This window comes from Haliotis cracherodii, unplaced genomic scaffold (assembly GCF_022045235.1).
Source record: "Haliotis cracherodii isolate W230 unplaced genomic scaffold, xgHalCrac1.p SCAF_3, whole genome shotgun sequence".
Taxonomy (NCBI): domain Eukaryota; kingdom Metazoa; phylum Mollusca; class Gastropoda; order Lepetellida; family Haliotidae; genus Haliotis; species Haliotis cracherodii.
Genome location: NW_027266286.1, coordinates 38627748 through 38644612, shown reverse-complemented (window position 1 = coordinate 38644612; position 16865 = coordinate 38627748). Strand labels below are relative to the sequence as shown.

The 16865-nt window shown below is 42.3% G+C and overlaps 1 protein-coding gene across 3 annotated transcripts in view; it reads right to left on the bottom strand.

Moving 5' to 3' along the window:
• LOC139474446 (retinol dehydrogenase 14-like) overlaps window positions 1–13076 on the bottom strand; it is a 32618-nt gene extending 19542 nt beyond the window's left edge. The window contains exons 1-6 of one of the 3 annotated variants that reach the window (XM_071257470.1): window positions 12904–13076; window positions 11000–11085; window positions 8742–8955; window positions 7940–7974; window positions 7607–7807; window positions 7341–7491 (exon numbers count right to left, since the gene is read on the bottom strand). In XM_071257470.1, the coding sequence (XP_071113571.1) occupies window positions 7341–7491; window positions 7607–7807; window positions 7940–7974; window positions 8742–8955; window positions 11000–11085; window positions 12904–12979 (763 nt within the window). In that variant the 5' untranslated portion in view covers window positions 12980–13076. Of the gene's footprint in view, window positions 1–7340; window positions 7492–7606; window positions 7808–7939; window positions 7975–8741; window positions 8956–10999; window positions 11086–11845; window positions 11961–12903 lie in introns of those variants that run through there. The other 2 variants (XM_071257472.1, XM_071257471.1) reach the window with 2 other exon arrangements.
• Between the last annotated feature and the right edge of the window lie 3789 nt (window positions 13077–16865).

The following is a 16865-nucleotide window of genomic DNA, read 5'->3' as shown; positions in this document are numbered from 1 at the left end:
ATATTAAAATTTGAACACTATTGTAATCAAATGCCAGTACAGTACGTAATTGACGCCGACTTCGAAGCGCTTATCAAACCCATAGAAAATACTGAATGCAATACTACGTACAAAACTCAAGAACATATTCCTTGTGGGTTTGGATATAACGTTGTAAGGTATGATGGGAAAACAAACACGCCCATGATTTACAGAGGTCCCGATGAAGCGGGAAAGTTCCTAGAATATCTACAAAATGAAGAGAGAATAATCAGGGAAAAATTATCGTGTAAGAAACCCATGTGTATGACGAGGGATAATTGGAGGGCCTATAAGAAGTCAACGAGTTGTCATGTTTGTAATAAACCCCTGAATGGGGATTCCGTAAGAGATCATTGCCACGTCACGGGTAATTATCGGGGAGCCGCGCATAACGAGTGTAACTTGAAACTAAAAATGAATTCTCAAACAATACCCATCCCCGTTGTGTTTCATAACCTTAGGGGATATGATTCACATCTCATCATGCAAGCTATCTCAAAGACCGACGGCGGTTTAACGTGCATTCCTAACAATATGGAAAAATACATATCGTTCTCGTTGACTAAAACTATACATTATAGGGACAAGGATGGGAAAGCTAGAATAAAGCAAAGTAATGGGCTTAGATTCATAGACTCCGTACAGTTTCTGTTATCTTCCCTGGACAATTTAGCTAATGCGAACAATCCCGATGACTTTGCGATAACAAATCAATATACCGATAAGATAACTCATCATTTGTTGCTGAGAAAAGGTGTATATCCTTACGAATATATGGATGATTGGTCTAGATTCGACGAAAACTAAATTACCACCCCTTGAATCATTCTATAGTAACTTAACAGAAACTTAAATAACCGATGCCGATTATGAACACGCTCTGACGGTCTGGGAAAAATTAGGTTGTAAGAATTTAGGCGATTATCACGATCTGTACTTAAAAACTGATGTACTGTTAGAAAGACATGTTTAAAACAATACGGCTTGGACCCAGCATGGTACTATTCCAGTCCCGGACTATCGTGGGATGCATTGTTGAAGAAGACCGGCGTAGAACTAAAACTACTCACAGATTACGATATGCACTTGTTTATTGAGAAAGGATTACGAGGGGGTATATCGATGGTAGCGAAAAGGTATTCTAAGGCTAATAATAAATTAGTGGAAGGATATGATCCGAGTAAACCTGACACACATTAATTATATCTCGACGCCAACAATTTGTACGGATGGGCTATGAGTCAACCTTTACCCATGGGTGGTTTTGAGTGGGTCGATGAGAATGATATCCATAATAATGATGTGAATAAAGGGTACATACTAGAAGTTGACTTGGAATATCCAAATTCCTTACATAAAGACCATAACAGTTATCCGCTAGCTCCCGAAAAATTAATGGTTAATAAAAATTGGATGTCGGAATATCAACACTCCTTGATGGGTAATAGTAGGTTAGCTAACGTAGAAAAACTTGTACCAAATTTGATGGATAAAACAAAATATATAGTTCACTACAGAAATCTCCAGTTATATCTATCGTTAGGTATGAAACTTAAGAAAATACACAGAGTTCTAAAGTTTGATCAAAGCCCTTGGATGGAGCCCTATATAAGGTTGAACACAGATTTAAGAAAGATAGCTACCAGCGATTTCAAAAAGAATCTATATAAGCTCATGAATAACTCAGTATTTGGTAAAACTATGGAGAATCTAAGGAAGCATGTTGATGTTAAATTAGTCAGATCTAATGAGGAAGAAAGACTCAGGAAACTTATAGCCAGTCCGGCTTTTAACAGAAGCAAGATATTCGATAACGACTGCATATGCAGAAAAGTAATATAAAATTCAACAGACCGGTGTACGTTGATATAAGTATTCTCGACTTGTCAAAACACTTAATGTATGACTTTTATTACAACGAACTTAAGAAACAATACGGCGATAGATGCGAGGAGTTATATACCGACACAGATTCTTTGTTAATGGAAATACAAACCGAGGATGTGTATAAAGATGTGGCAGAAAAAATAGATATGTACGACACGAGCGATTACCCAAAAGATAATCCACTGCACAGCGTAGTAAATAAAAAGGTGTTAGGTAAGATGAAGGATGAATGTGCTGGGACCCCTATAGCAGAGTATGTTGGATTAAGACCTAAGATGTATTCTATAAAAAAGTCCGATAATGGAGAGATTAGAAAAGCTAAGGGTGTTAAAAAGTATGTGCTAAAAAAGCATATCAAACACAAACAGTATAAAGAATCATTATTCAATGGTAGAACGTTCAAACACGAGATGAACTCTTTAAGAAGTTACAATCATAGGATATATGGATTAAGAATGAACAAGACATCATTATCACCCTTAGATACAAAGAGATGGATTGATAAGGATGATGTAACTACCTATGCTTATGGCTATGGTGTTAATACCGTACCGTTGGGAACTATGAACAAATCTTCTCGTACAAATACCCTACCCGGTCCATCTTGAAGATAATAAAGAATAGGCTCTCCTTCTTTCATAACCAATCGACTAATGTTATATGTTTTAAGGGACCATATAGGATCGGATGGGTGACGTAGGCTTCCTTCGAGTTCACCGGGCTGGTATAAATATCTTACCCTTACTCTATCCGGAAGTTTTCGTTCTTTGCCTCTCCTCGGTGCTGAAGATTCGGAAGTCACGGATTTCATTTTAATAGCATCGGATGGTTTCTTCCCTATTAATCTTGTTACTTCATTATTCAGCGCTGATACAACGGCGGATAATCGTGTCACCCATTCGGTTGATCTCAATCGCTCGGATTTCATTTCGATCCCATACTGATAGCCAAACAAACGTTCCGCTAATGTCCTGTTAAATCTTTCAACGATAGCTTGACTGGGGTGGGCCTCTCTTTCACCACACCTGATTTCGACATCGTGCTTTGTTAACAGTTTAGTTATTGATCCCATAAACACGCGACCGGGATCTACTTGAAATAGCTTAGGCCATTTTAGTGGTCCGCGTTTATATATGTGGCTCAGTGCATTAGCTACTTCTGTTGAATCTTTCGAGGTTAATGGCTCAGCCTCTTTGTATCGACTAGCCACATCCACTACTGTTAAAGCGTATTTATTCGTTTTGCGTCTTACCTTATCGTGGGGAAGAAACAAGAGGTCAGCCTGATGAACTTCATTCGTTGTAAAAATATCAAACTTCTTCCTCGGTATATAACGCGGTGCCGGTAAATATATTTGCCACATCGCTTGTTTCTTTAACCAATCCTTGGCCACATCTTTAGGTACCTTAGCCGCGGTGGCTAATTTTTTTATTGCTCCTACACCTTTCCAATATCCTCGTGGGCTATAGTAAATTTTATTCATTATTAATTAACATTGATGTTTCTTTTAATACGACTTAAGACTATCGTTGAATCGCATCATCATTTTGGCATAAAAAGTGCCACCTGTAGTAGCAGTATAGGTACATAAATCCGGTTCCAGTGGAAGTGAGCCAGAACCCCTATTACCTATACTACTCAGTTGGATTGTGGAGCGTCAGTAAACATTTTACCACAGAGATTACTTAATGCTGATACTGATGTCACACACACAGCCAGGAACAACATTAGTCAAAGAGAGGAATTCTGAGGCTATCATTAAGACTTACTCTGAAAATTTTGAAGGGGAACTTGGGACCTTGCCTGGCAAAGTTCACCTGCAGGTGAATCCGGAAATAACCCCAAGCGTCTCACATCTGAACAGAGTGCCTATCTCACAGAGAGAGGAATTGAGACAAGAACTTAATCGTCTTATGAAACTAGGTGTCTTGGTACCTGTGGATGAACCAACAGATTGGGTTAGCTCGTTAGTGATAGCACCCAAGAAATCAGGGGGAATTAGAATTTGTATTGACGCCAAGCACTTAAATGAGGCACTTCGTCGTGAGCATTATCAGCTGCCTACGTTCGAGGAAATGCGAAGGTCTTCAGTACATGTGACTTGTCAGCTGGATTTTGGCATCTTGAACTTGATCTCGAATCCAGTTTGCTGTGTACTTTTGGAACTCCGTTTGGTTGGTACAGATGGACTAGACTACCATTCGTGTCAGTGTATCGCCTGAAATCTTCCAGAAATGCTTAAACCAAGCTTTGGAAGGACTACCAGGTGTCAAATATATTGTGGATGACATCCTGACCTATGGTTCAGGGTATGACAAGATGACAGCGCAGGTTGACCATGACAAGAATCTGGAATGCCTTATGCAGAGTTGTCAGTATCAAGTTGAAGAAGGAGAAACTTGAATTGTGCAGAAAAGAGGTTACCTTTCTTGGTCTCATCATCACTGATCAGGGACTTAAGTGTGACCCACAGAAAATAAAGGCTGTGTTGGAAATGCCAGCACCACAGAATGTTGAGGACATTCAATGCTTCTCAGAGTTTGTCAACTACCTTGCGAGATATTTACCTCGTCTGTCAGGGGTAATGCAACCACTTCGACAATTAACACATAATGACGTGGACTGGACATGGATGGAGGCACATGAGAAAGCCTTCACTGAAGTGAAAAAAATGGTTACGGAAGCTCCAGTATTGGCATACTACAATGAAGCTGAAGAACTGACACTGCAGTGTGATGCAAGTTCCACTGGACTCGGTGCTGTTCTGTTACAACAAGACAAGCCAATGCCTACGCTAGCCGTGCCCTAACACCGGCTGAGTCCAGATATGCACAGATTGAAAAGGAAATGCTGTCTGTTGTTTTCGGACTTCAAAAGTTCCACACATACACATTTGGTCGGAAAGTTACAGTGGAAAATGATCATAAACCACTAGAACCAGCAAACCCGTAAACTGTGCTCCTAGACGACTACAGTCTATGATTCTGGCTATGCAACAGTATGATGCCACTATCAAGTACAAGAAGGTGCAGATGTTGTTTTGCCAGACACATTGTCAAGAGCATATTTGCCAAGCACAGAGCCAAAAATTGAAGAGCCTTTCAGTCAGGTGAACATGGCAAAGTTTTTTCCGATAACAGATGACAGGATCAAGCAGATCAGAGAAGAGACTGAAAAGGACGAAAATCTGCAGAAACTCAAACAAGTCGTGTTAAGTGGGTGGACAGAGGACAGAGACACTTTGCCGATAGAGTTGTACCCATACTTCAACTGTAGACACGAGATCACAGTACAAAATGGTCTTATATTCAGAGGAGAAAGGCTGGTCATACCTCACAACCTGAGAACTACAATGAAAACCAGGATCCATACTTCTAACCTAGGGATCGAAGGTTGTTTATGGCGTGCAAGAGAGAGTTTGTATTGGCCTCACATGTCTGATGACATTAAACAGTACATCAGTCCTTGCGAGTTGTGCTGCAAATACCAGGCAGACCAGCAGAAGGAGACACTACAGACCACACAAGTACCAGAACGACCATGGCAAAAAGTGGCATCATATTTGTTCACTCTTAATGATAAGGACTATCTGATAACCGTGGATTACTACAGTAACTTCTGGGAAGTGGACTACCTATCAGACACCAAGTCTACTACAGTTATAAAGAAGCTAAAGGCACACTTTGCCAGATATGGGATTCCGGACCAGCTGGTCAGTGATAACGGACCTCAGTTCTACTCGGAGGAGTTTCACAAATTTGTCATTGATTGGGACATAGAGCACTTAACCTCAAGTCCTCACAACAGTCAAGCCAATGGAAAGGCAGAGTCTGCGGTTAAGACCGCAAAGAAACTACTACGGAAAGCAAAAGACAGTGGAAACGACCAGTATATGGCAATATTGGACTACAGAAATACACCAACTCAGGGACTCAGCTCTAGTCCTGTGCAACGACTTATGAACAGACGAAGACTCTCCTTCCAACAAGTGAAACTCTGCTGAAGCCGAGAACAGTGAACGGTGAAAGGGAAAGACTTCGTCTGAAACAGCAGAAACAGAAGTCAGCCTAACACAAACAGGCAAAAGATTTAACGCCACTAGAAGAAGGTGATACTGTTAGGATGAAGCCATTCACTATGAATGACAAAGTATGGAAAAAGGGAACAGTGCTAAAGAGACTTGACGAGAGAAGCTATGAGGTAGACACACCTACAGGAATACTCCGATGTAACCGTGTACATTTGAGGAAAACAGCTGAACAACATACTTTGAATCAAACACCTGTCAAAGTTGAAAGCGAACAGAGATTCAGAAAGCCATTAATGTCAAAAGAAAAGCTTATGCCATCTAACAGTCCTACCAGTAGCAGGAGTAATGAGAAGACTTCTCCTGTGACTCCACCTGTGACACCGATGAAGACTGACAGACTGACGACTATCATGAAGCATGCACAGACTACACCACCTACTACCACCAGAAGTGGCCGTTCAGTGAAGTTGCCCAAACATCTCAGAGACTTTACTGTGTAGGGTATAGTTGGTACTCAAGTTCAACAATTATATGTTGAAGCCTCATTTAACAGTCATTCTAGTCTGTTAATGTGAGTGAATGTTTACGGACCAGTCATGGACACTAATTTGATTCACTGACAGTTATAAGGCCTTCATAATTTAATAGCTTTATTAATATGAAAGCTACCCTAAATGTTAATTCAAAATAATGTAAACTGACTTCGATGCCAGTATAATTTTGATATTATCAAGCAGTGTGTGCCAAAGTTTCCTATGGACTCATGGACTGTGCCAAAGTTTCCTATGGACTCATAGACTCTTAAAGAAGAAGGGATGTTGCAATATCGAGTAATGACTGCTCCCTATCACATCACAATAATCAAGTACAATAACTGATCCCTGTACAACTGAACTTTTTAAGATCATGACCTCCGAGAGTAAATGTGTCAAGTCAGACCTGCTTCTTGTTGTCTCTGTAATTAGTGTTTGGATAACACGGGATATTGAAACACCAACCACCCACAAACCACAGACCCCTAGTCATATAGAAATATGTTAGAAATTGAAGTTAGAAATCTGAAATTTATTGACAGAAAGTAACACACATAACAAACATCTTCATGCTGTATATGCCACATTGAAATGTCTTGCAGCGTCTATGTGTGGAAACTACCTGGAACAGCAGCGACCGTAGAGCTGAGACCATCTGAATATGTACCGTGTCACATGGTTTCACCATAGCCGGTCACGAAGGTCGTTTCCGGGTAGCTTCAGGTTTCAAGAATTGTTTCCCTACACTTATACAATTCTAATCTACGCTAACTCAATTCATCATGACATTCATATGTATTCTTAATTATTAGTATAAAATGTAACACATCTACACATTAAGCCAAAGAGTGATTCTGGCTATTACTGACCAAGCATTCTGAAGGTTCCAAACATGGCAGCAAGTGCTGTACTGTCAATGAAGCTCCGTGTAATTTCAGTCCGCACAATACCCGGATGAAGGCAGGTGACCGAAATATCCGTGCCCTTCAGTCTCCGTGCCAGACAGTACATATGGTGGATCTGAGCAGTGGCACAACAATTTCATATTAGGAATGAAATCAACTGAAACTCAACTGATATGATATTATTTTTATTCAGTTCTACACACCTCAGCAACTTATTCACTAATTAGTACCTGAAACAGTTTGGAGGTACCATAGTTGAGCATCCTTCCATACGCCGATGGATCCTCTGCCTTGATCTTTGACTCACTGAACTTCCATTCGCTGTACATATGGGCTCCGCTGGACGAGAAGACGATGCGGCAGTCGCTACCCGAGGTCTTCATGATGGGCAGCAGGTGGGCAATGACCAGGAAATGGCCCAGATAGTTCACCTTCATAACACAGCAAATGCTTATTGGTAAACTTCCCACTGTTACACAGTCTGAGAAATGGAACTTTAGAATGAGGACTAGGAGCCTAAAATGTGCGGATGTGTGACGTTCTAGCTAACTGAATCTACATACCTGGAACATTGTCTCATAGCCATCTTCTGTGAAACCTGAAAATACATAGCCGTTATTTCTCACACAAACACCTTTTTATAATATGCTAGAACAACAAAAGAGTGCGCTGATTGACAACACCACTTTATTTCACCTGGTCATTCATGCACATACTGGTAACAAGGTTGTGATATCGGTAGACGATACCAAGAGCTTACATACATTTAGTTTCCATGGCAAGTGATTCCCAGCAAACTACAAACGGCTTCTCAGTCCTCCAATTAAAACACTAGAATCATGACTTTCTCGCCTATAATTGCATGTGATTCTGTGGTATTCACTGGCTAACCAATTAAACGTGTTTTGCTTTTTTTCCATAAACCAAGGACACATCCGGTGACGCCCACTTACGGACTACTATTTCCTAATTGGATGATAAGAAAATGCACGGGGTTTGTGTTGCATTATTGCGCTAGAGATGTCACTGATATAATATTTAATCTTTACAGTTGTCTGTGTTAATGATTATATAAGCAGTCAGTTAAGTTGTTATTGTTGACGTAATTATTTATTAGAATGGACTTCAATGTGTCCCCCTGTTAATCGGAAATGGAGTCATAAATGTGAAATTTGGTGTGTTCGCATTTACACAGTGTGCACACACAGGCTGGTATGTTTATACGTCCATAAACGCAAAATCATATTGCAGACAATATTCATTGGAGCCCCCGGATGGTACCGTTACTGCAGCACGTGTCATACTCCCCAGTCTGTCTACTGTCATCAATAATAGGAATAGGAACAGTGTGTGATCTCTCCTTACTTCTGGGCAACATTGCCAAACCAGCGTTACATAGCAGCACGTGCAGCTTGCGACCTGATGCCTTGAAGGCCTCGATGAATGCCATGGTGGATTTGAGGGACGCCAGATCAAGTTTCATACAATCTACTGCCAACCTTCCAGTCTGGTTGATGCCTTCAGGGAGCGTACCAGCTTCTTTGGAAGCACTGAACTCTTCATTCATTCGTCGGATGGCCTAGAAATAGAAACATGATCGTAATGGCCTTGTTTGATGTGTTTCGAACATAAACAATGTCTTGCAAGAGGGACCCTGCTACGCAGACTCTGCCAAAGTGAATTCCGAATTATTCAGCGACTATTGGTCACCACATAGACTATAATACAGGAAGTTCTTCACATTTTGTCAGGATGTAATTGTAAGAGCTGACAAAACCGCTCTGTTATGCATGTAGACATGCGGGACAGATTTATCTGTTCAAATACAGTGTGGACTTCAGACTAGAACGTTTGTGGCGAGATAAGTGTAGTGCATTGTATTATTCATTCAGCCTAATTTCAGACTTACCAGTGAAATGACTAAAATATGGCCAAAAAGGTAGAAATGCATTTGTTATTTGCCTAATATACACACCAAAATACAAACTAGTCGAAATATACACAGAGTTCTAACACAAAACTATTTGCTGTTTTGAGGCGACTAAGCACTAAGAAAAACGACGACATGCATTCCTTTCAACGTTTTCCAAAGCTTTCATTTGAAATGAAGAACTTTTCCCCAGTGGACGGCTGAAATTTCCTTGTGATTTGGCGCGAACCATGTAGCTCACCTGGTGACTGGACTCAAATCATGTAGCTCACCTGGTGACTGGACTCAAGTCGTGTAGCTCTCCCGGTGACTGGACTCAAATCATGTAGCTCACCTGGTGACTGGACTCAAGTCGTGTAGCTCTCCCGGTGACTGGACTCAAATCATGTAGCTCACCCGGTGGCTGGACTCAAGTCGTGTAGCTCACCTGGTGACTGGACTCAAATCATGTAGCTCTCCCAGTGACTGGACTCAAATCATGTAGCTCACCCAGTGGCTGGACTCAAGTCGTGTAGCTCTCCTGGTGACTGGACTCAAATCATGTAGCTCACCCGGTGGCTGGACTCAAATCATGTAGCTCACCCGGTGGCTGGACTCAAGTCGTGTAGCTCTCCCGGGGACTGGACTCAAATCATGTAGCTCACCCGGTGGCTGTACTCAAGTCGTGTAGCTCTCCCGGGGACTGGACTCAAGTCGTGTAGCTCTCCTGGTGACTGGACTCAAATCATGTAGCTCACTTGGTGACTGGACTCAAGTCATGTAGCTCTCCCGGTGACTGGACTCAAATCATGTAGCTCACCTGGTGACTGGACTCAAATCATGTAGCTCACCTGGTGACTGGCCTCAAGTCGTGTAGCTCTCCCGGTGGCTGGACTCAAGTTGTGTAGCTCTCCCGGTGACTGGACTCAAATCATGTAGCTCACCTGGTGACTGGACTCAAGTCTTGTAGCTCTCCCGGTGGCTGGACTCAAGTTGTGTAGCTCTCCTGGTGACTGGACTCAAATCATGTAGCTCATCTGGCGACTGGACTCGTGTAGCTCTCCCGGTGACTGGACTCAAATCATGTAGCTCACCCGGTGGCTGGACTCAAGTCGTGTAGCTCTCCCGGTGACTGGACTCAAATCATGTAGCTCACCCGGTGGCTGGACTCAAATCGTGTAGCTCTCCCGGTGACTGGACTCAAATCATGTAGCTCACTCGGTGGCTGGACTCAAATCATGTAGCTCACCCGGTGGCTGGACTGAAGTCGTGTAGCTCTCCTGGTGACTGGACTCAAGTCGTGTAGCTCTCCCGGTGACTGGACTCAAATCATGTAGCTCACCTGGTGACTGGACTCAAGTCGTGTAGCTCTCCCGGTGGCTGGACTCAAGTCGTGTAGCTCTCCCGGTGACTGGACTCAAATCATGTAGCTCACTCGGTGGCTGGACTCAAATCATGTAGCTCACCCGGTGGCTGGACTGAAGTCGTGTAGCTCTCCTGGTGACTGGACTCAAGTCGTGTAGCTCTCCCGGTGACTGGACTCAAATCATGTAGCTCACCTGGTGACTGGACTCAAGTCGTGTAGCTCTCCCGGTGGCTGGACTCAAGTTGTGTAGCTCTCCCGGTGACTGGACTCAAATCTTGTAGCTTATCTGGCAACTGGACTCAAGTCGTGTAGCTCACCTGATGACTGGATTTAAGTCATGTAGCTCACCTGTGACGCCCTGGTCTGTGATCTGCAGGCTATGATGACGGAGGCCCCCATCATGGCGATGTGTTTAGCTGCCTCGTACCCGATACCTGTATTGATAGTTTAACAAACAAAGGATGTATAGAGGATGGAAATCTATCTTAGCCATCCATTATTCCTCGACATATAGGTAGCAGTGTATACCAGTGTAGTAATGCGTTCACCATACGGAAAGTCATATACCCCACCAAAAAGGATGACGAAATCTCAAAGAATAAAACATTTGTTGTGATCGAACGGGGTTTAATATCGGTTAGCTATGAAACAGTAGACACACGCCACAATGTATGGAATTTTCTGTAGGTTTAAAAACTTTGTGATAAAGACATCATTCATGTTGTACATGTTCCGCCGCAAAATATATGTATTCAGTATGCATGCATATGCAGCATGTCCTATACAATAAACAACTACGAGAGAGACAGACACAGACAGACAGACAGACAGACGGACTCTTCTGTTGGCGCTGACATTTTATATGTTAAGTTTAGAATGCCCATTTCAAATTAACTCTCGTCAATCATAGCTGCAGGTGGCTACATCCATGCTTGGAGTTGGACTCGCAACCGAATGACCGTTATGTTAACAAACAAGTGACGACTGTCGTGACGCCGAATACACTTATCGCTGCTAAATTACTTTCTTCGTTTGTCAATTTGAATTTCTGTTTCATTAAAACTATCGCGTTATTGATATAGTAAGAATGTAAGGGAGAAGTTGGTTGATTTTCCGTTAGTCTGCAGTCTCGAACCAATCTGATTATCAAAACAACAAAGTAAATTCATCTGGAAAACATGGTCAGTCTTTAACCTTTTCAAATTGAATTATGATGGCATTCCCAAAGACATAAACAAAAGTATAAACGTTACTACATATGGGGTTGGAGGGCAAATTTCAAGATTCTTGTAATGGCCGCGCCCTTGGGTGTTTGCCAAGCTCCTTCCCAGCGCGTGACACCTTCGTTACACTCTCGGTAACATCGCTGCCACCAGTGTGGGCGCGGCCATTACAAGATTCTTGAAATTTTCCCTCTAACCCCATATGAAGTAACGTTTATACTTTTGTTTATGTCTTTGGGAATGCCATCATATTTCATTTTGAAAAGGTTTACCACTGACCATGTTTTCCAGATGAATTTACTTTGTTGTTTTAAAATCAGATTGGTTCGAGACTAACGGAAAATCAACCAATTTCTCCCTTACATTCTTACTATATCAATTAAAGATAATAGTTTTAATGAAATAGATATTCAAATTGAAAACCAAAGAAAGTAATTTATCAGCGGTAAGTGTTTTCGGTGTCACGACAGTCGTCACTTGTTTGTAAACATAACGGTCATTCGGTTGCGAGTTCAACTCCAAGCATGGTTGGGGCCACCTATCACAGTGGGGAGATTTGACTGGTGGCAGCGATAGTATAGAGGGCTCCGCGAACGTACTATCACTGTGAGGAGCTTGGGTGTTTGCTATCAAAGGGAGGCAACTCATGTCGTCACCTTACCTCGTGACATAACAGGCACGCGGGTCTTGCCTCAACGCAAAATTGTGTAAACATTGGAATTAATCAATCGCATGTCCTAAAAAGTCAATAACAGTTTTAATATTATTAACTAAACTTTTTCTATAAATAACATTGATCTAGACAAGAAACAACTTCATGCACGCAGATAGTTACACCGTGCACGTGAAATCCACGTGAGCAGTTACTTTTTGTCATGCTGAAAGACAATAATATACATACAGAGAGAGCGCTAATATATATATATATATATATATATATACATGCTGCATATATGCATGTGTATAACGTGTGATAAATATAAAGGTGTAGCTCTTGCACGTGCAGGTGTAGGTAACCGACCCTCCTACCTGTGTTTCCACCGGTCACCAGTACAACACGGTCCCGAGACAGGGGAACCACGGGGACACTGGGACCGCCACCCATTGCTGGAACGCCCCTGAAATACCACCCGACAGCGGCAGTCAGAGTGTGCACAGCGTGAACGTGGGGTTACTGGGAGATTAGTACAAGTCACTAGGACCAGCTGATCACTCACCAAACATGTGCTCAGGGTCATTATATTGATCACTTTCATACACTGCGCGCGTAATACAAACAGCTGGCTACAGCATTACAGAGCTGAACCAACACCACACACGCCACAAAACAAGGTTATTTCAGTGGTCCGCCTCCCTGTTGTGTAAAGATGATCAGAGTTTGTCAGTTTGTTAAATTCTGCACAAATTTCAGAGCATTTTATAAATACATCTAAACAGAACCTGCACAGACAAAGTTGTTCAAAGCACCGTGGTGAGCGGATTCTCCGGCGGATACACAGGCGCGCGGCGGTCGCTCCTCCCCCCATTTAATCATATGCCTTTTCATACTCAATAAATGCAACAAACATCTGTCTTCCGATACTCTTCCGTGTTTCGATGACAGAAGTAACTGTTGATACATGTTCATCACAAAACATCTGGTTAACTTCACTTTCGCCACTCACGTTTCATACAATATTCCGCAGTACAACTTGTATAATGAACTAGCCAGTGTAAATCAATAGTAAGACAGATATGATAAACTGGCCACTGTAATTCCACAGTAAGACAGACACGATAAACTGGCCAGTGTAAATCAACAGTAGGACAGACATGATAAACTGGCCACTGCAAGTCCACAATAAGACCGACATGATAAGCTGGCCAGTGTAATTCCACAGTAAGACAGACATATTACAGACCAGTGCAATTCCACAGTAAGACAGACATATCACAGGCCAGTGCAATTCCACAATAAGACAGACATGATAAGCTGGCCAGTGTAATTCCACAGTAAGACAGACATATTACAGACCAGTGTAATTCCACAGTAAGACAGACATATCACAGGCCAGTGCAATTCCACACAAAGACAGGCATGATAAACTGGCCAGTGCAATTCCACAGTAAGACAGACACGATAAACTGGCCAGTGTAATTCCACAGTAAGACAGACATGATAAACTGACCAGTGTAATTCCACAGTAACACAGACACGATAAACTGGCCAGTGTAATTCCACAGTAAGACAGACATATTACAGGCCAGTGCAATTCCACAGTAAGACAGGCAAGATCAACTGGCCAGTGTAATTCCACAGTAAGACAGACATGAACAACTGGCCAGAGCAATTCCACAGTAAGACAGACATATTACAGGCCAGTGTAATTCCACAGTAAGACAGACATATCACAGGCCAGTGCAATTCCACACAAAGACAGGCATGATAAACTGGCCAGTGTAATTCCTCAGTAAGACAGACATATTACAGGCCAGTGCAATTCCACAGTAAGACAGGCAAGATCAACTGGCCAGTGTAATTCCACAGTAAGACAGACACGATAAACTGGCCAGTGTAATTCCACAGTAAGACAGACACGATAAAATGGCCAGTGTAATTCCACAGTAAGACAGACATGATAAACTGGCCAGAGCAATTCCACAGTAAGACAGACATATTACAGGCCAGTGTAATTCCACAGTAAGACGGACATATCACAGGCCAGTGCAATTCCACACAAAGACAGGCATGATAAACTGGCCAGTGTAATTCCACAGTAAGAAAGACATATTACAGGCCAGTGCAATTCCACAGTAAGACAGACATGATAAACTGGCCAGAGCAATTCCACAGTAAGACAGACATGATAAACTGACCAGAGCAATTCCACAGTAAGACAGGCACGATAAACTGGCCAGTGTAATTCCGCAGTAAGACAGACATATTACAGGCCAGTGTAATTCCACAGTAAGACAGACATGATAAACTGGCCAGAGCAATTCCACAGTAAGACAGACATATTACAGGCCAGTGTAATTCCACAGTAAGACAGACATATCACAGGCCAGTGCAATTCCACACAAAGACAGGCATGATAAACTGGCCAGTGTAATTCCACAGTAAGACAGACATATTACAGGCCAGTGCAATTCCACAGTAAGACAGGCAAGATAAATTGGCCAGTGTAATTCCACAGTAAGACAGACATGATAAACTGGCCAGAGCAATTCTACAGTAAGACAGACACGATAAACTGGCCAGTGTAATTCCACACTAAGACAGATGTGATAAGCTGGCCAGTGTAATTCCACAGTAAGACAGACATGATAAACTGGCCAGTGTAATTCCACAGTAAGACAGACATGACAAACTGGCCAGAGCAATTCCACAGTAAGACAGACATATTACAGGCCAGTGTAATTCCACAGTAAGACAGACATATTACAGGCCAGTGCAATTCCACAGTAAGACAGACACAATAAACTGGCCACTGTAATTACACATTAAGACAGACATGATAAACTGGCCAGAGCAATTCCACAGTAAGACAGACATATTACAGGCCAGTGTAATTCCACAGTAAGACACACATATCACAGGCCAGTGCAATTCCACACAAAGACAGGCATGATAAACTGGCCAGTGTAATTCCACAGTAAGACAGATATGATGAACTGGCCAGTGTAATTCCACAGTAAGACAGACATATTACAGGCCAGTGCAATTCCACAGTAAGACAGGCAAGATAAACTGGCCAGTGTAATTCCACAGTAACATAGATATGATAAGCTGGCCAGTGCAATTCCACAGTAAGAGAGACATGATAAACTGGCCAGTGCAATTCTACAGTAAGACAGACACGATAAACTGGCCAGTGTAATTCCACAGTAAGACAGACACGATAAACTGGCCAGTGTAATTCCACAGTAAGACAGACATGATAAACTGCCCAGAGCAATTCCACAGTAAGACAGACATATTACAGGCCAGTGTAATTCCACAGTAAGACAGACATATTACAGGCCAGTGCAATTCCACAGTAAGACAGGCAAGATAAACTGGCCAGTGTAATTCCACATTACGACAGACACGATAAACTGGCCAGTGTAATTACACAGTAAGACAGACATGATAAACTGGCCAGAGCAATTCCACAGTAAGACAGACATATTACAGGCCAGTGCAATTCCACAATAAGACAGACATGATAAACTGGCCAGAGCAATTCCACAGTAAGAAAGACATATTACAGGCCAGTGTAATTCCACAGTAAGACAGACATATCACAGGCCAGTGCAATTCCACACAAAGACAGGCATGATAAACTGGCCAGTGCAATTCCACAGTAAGACAGACATGATAAACTGGCCAGTGTCATTCCACAGTAAGACAGACACGATAAACTGGCCAGTGTAATTCCACAGTAAGACAGACATGATAAACTGCCCAGAGCAATTCCACAGTAAGACAGACATATTACAGGCCAGTGTAATTCCACAGTAAGACAGACATATTACAGGCCAGTGCAATTCCACAGTAAGACAGGCAAGATCAACTGGCCAGTGTAATTCCACAGTAAGACAGACATGAAAAACTGGCCAGAGCAATTCCACAGTAAGACAGACATATTACAGGCCAGTGTAATTCCACAGTAAGACAGACATATCACAGGCCAGTGCAATTCCACACAAAGACAGGCATGATAAACTGGCCAGTGTAATTCCTCAGTAAGACAGACATATTACAGGCCAGTGTAATTCCACAGTAAGACAGGCAAGATCAACTGGCCAGTGTAATTCCACAGTAAGACAGACACGATAAACTGGCCAGTGTAATTCCACAGTAAGACAGACACGATAAAATGGCCAGTGTAATTCCACAGTAAGACAGACATGATAAACTGGCCAGAGCAATTCCACAGTAAGACAGACATATTACAGGCCAGTGTAATTCCACAGTAAGACGGACATATCACAGGCCAGTGCAATTCCACACAAAGACAGGCATGATA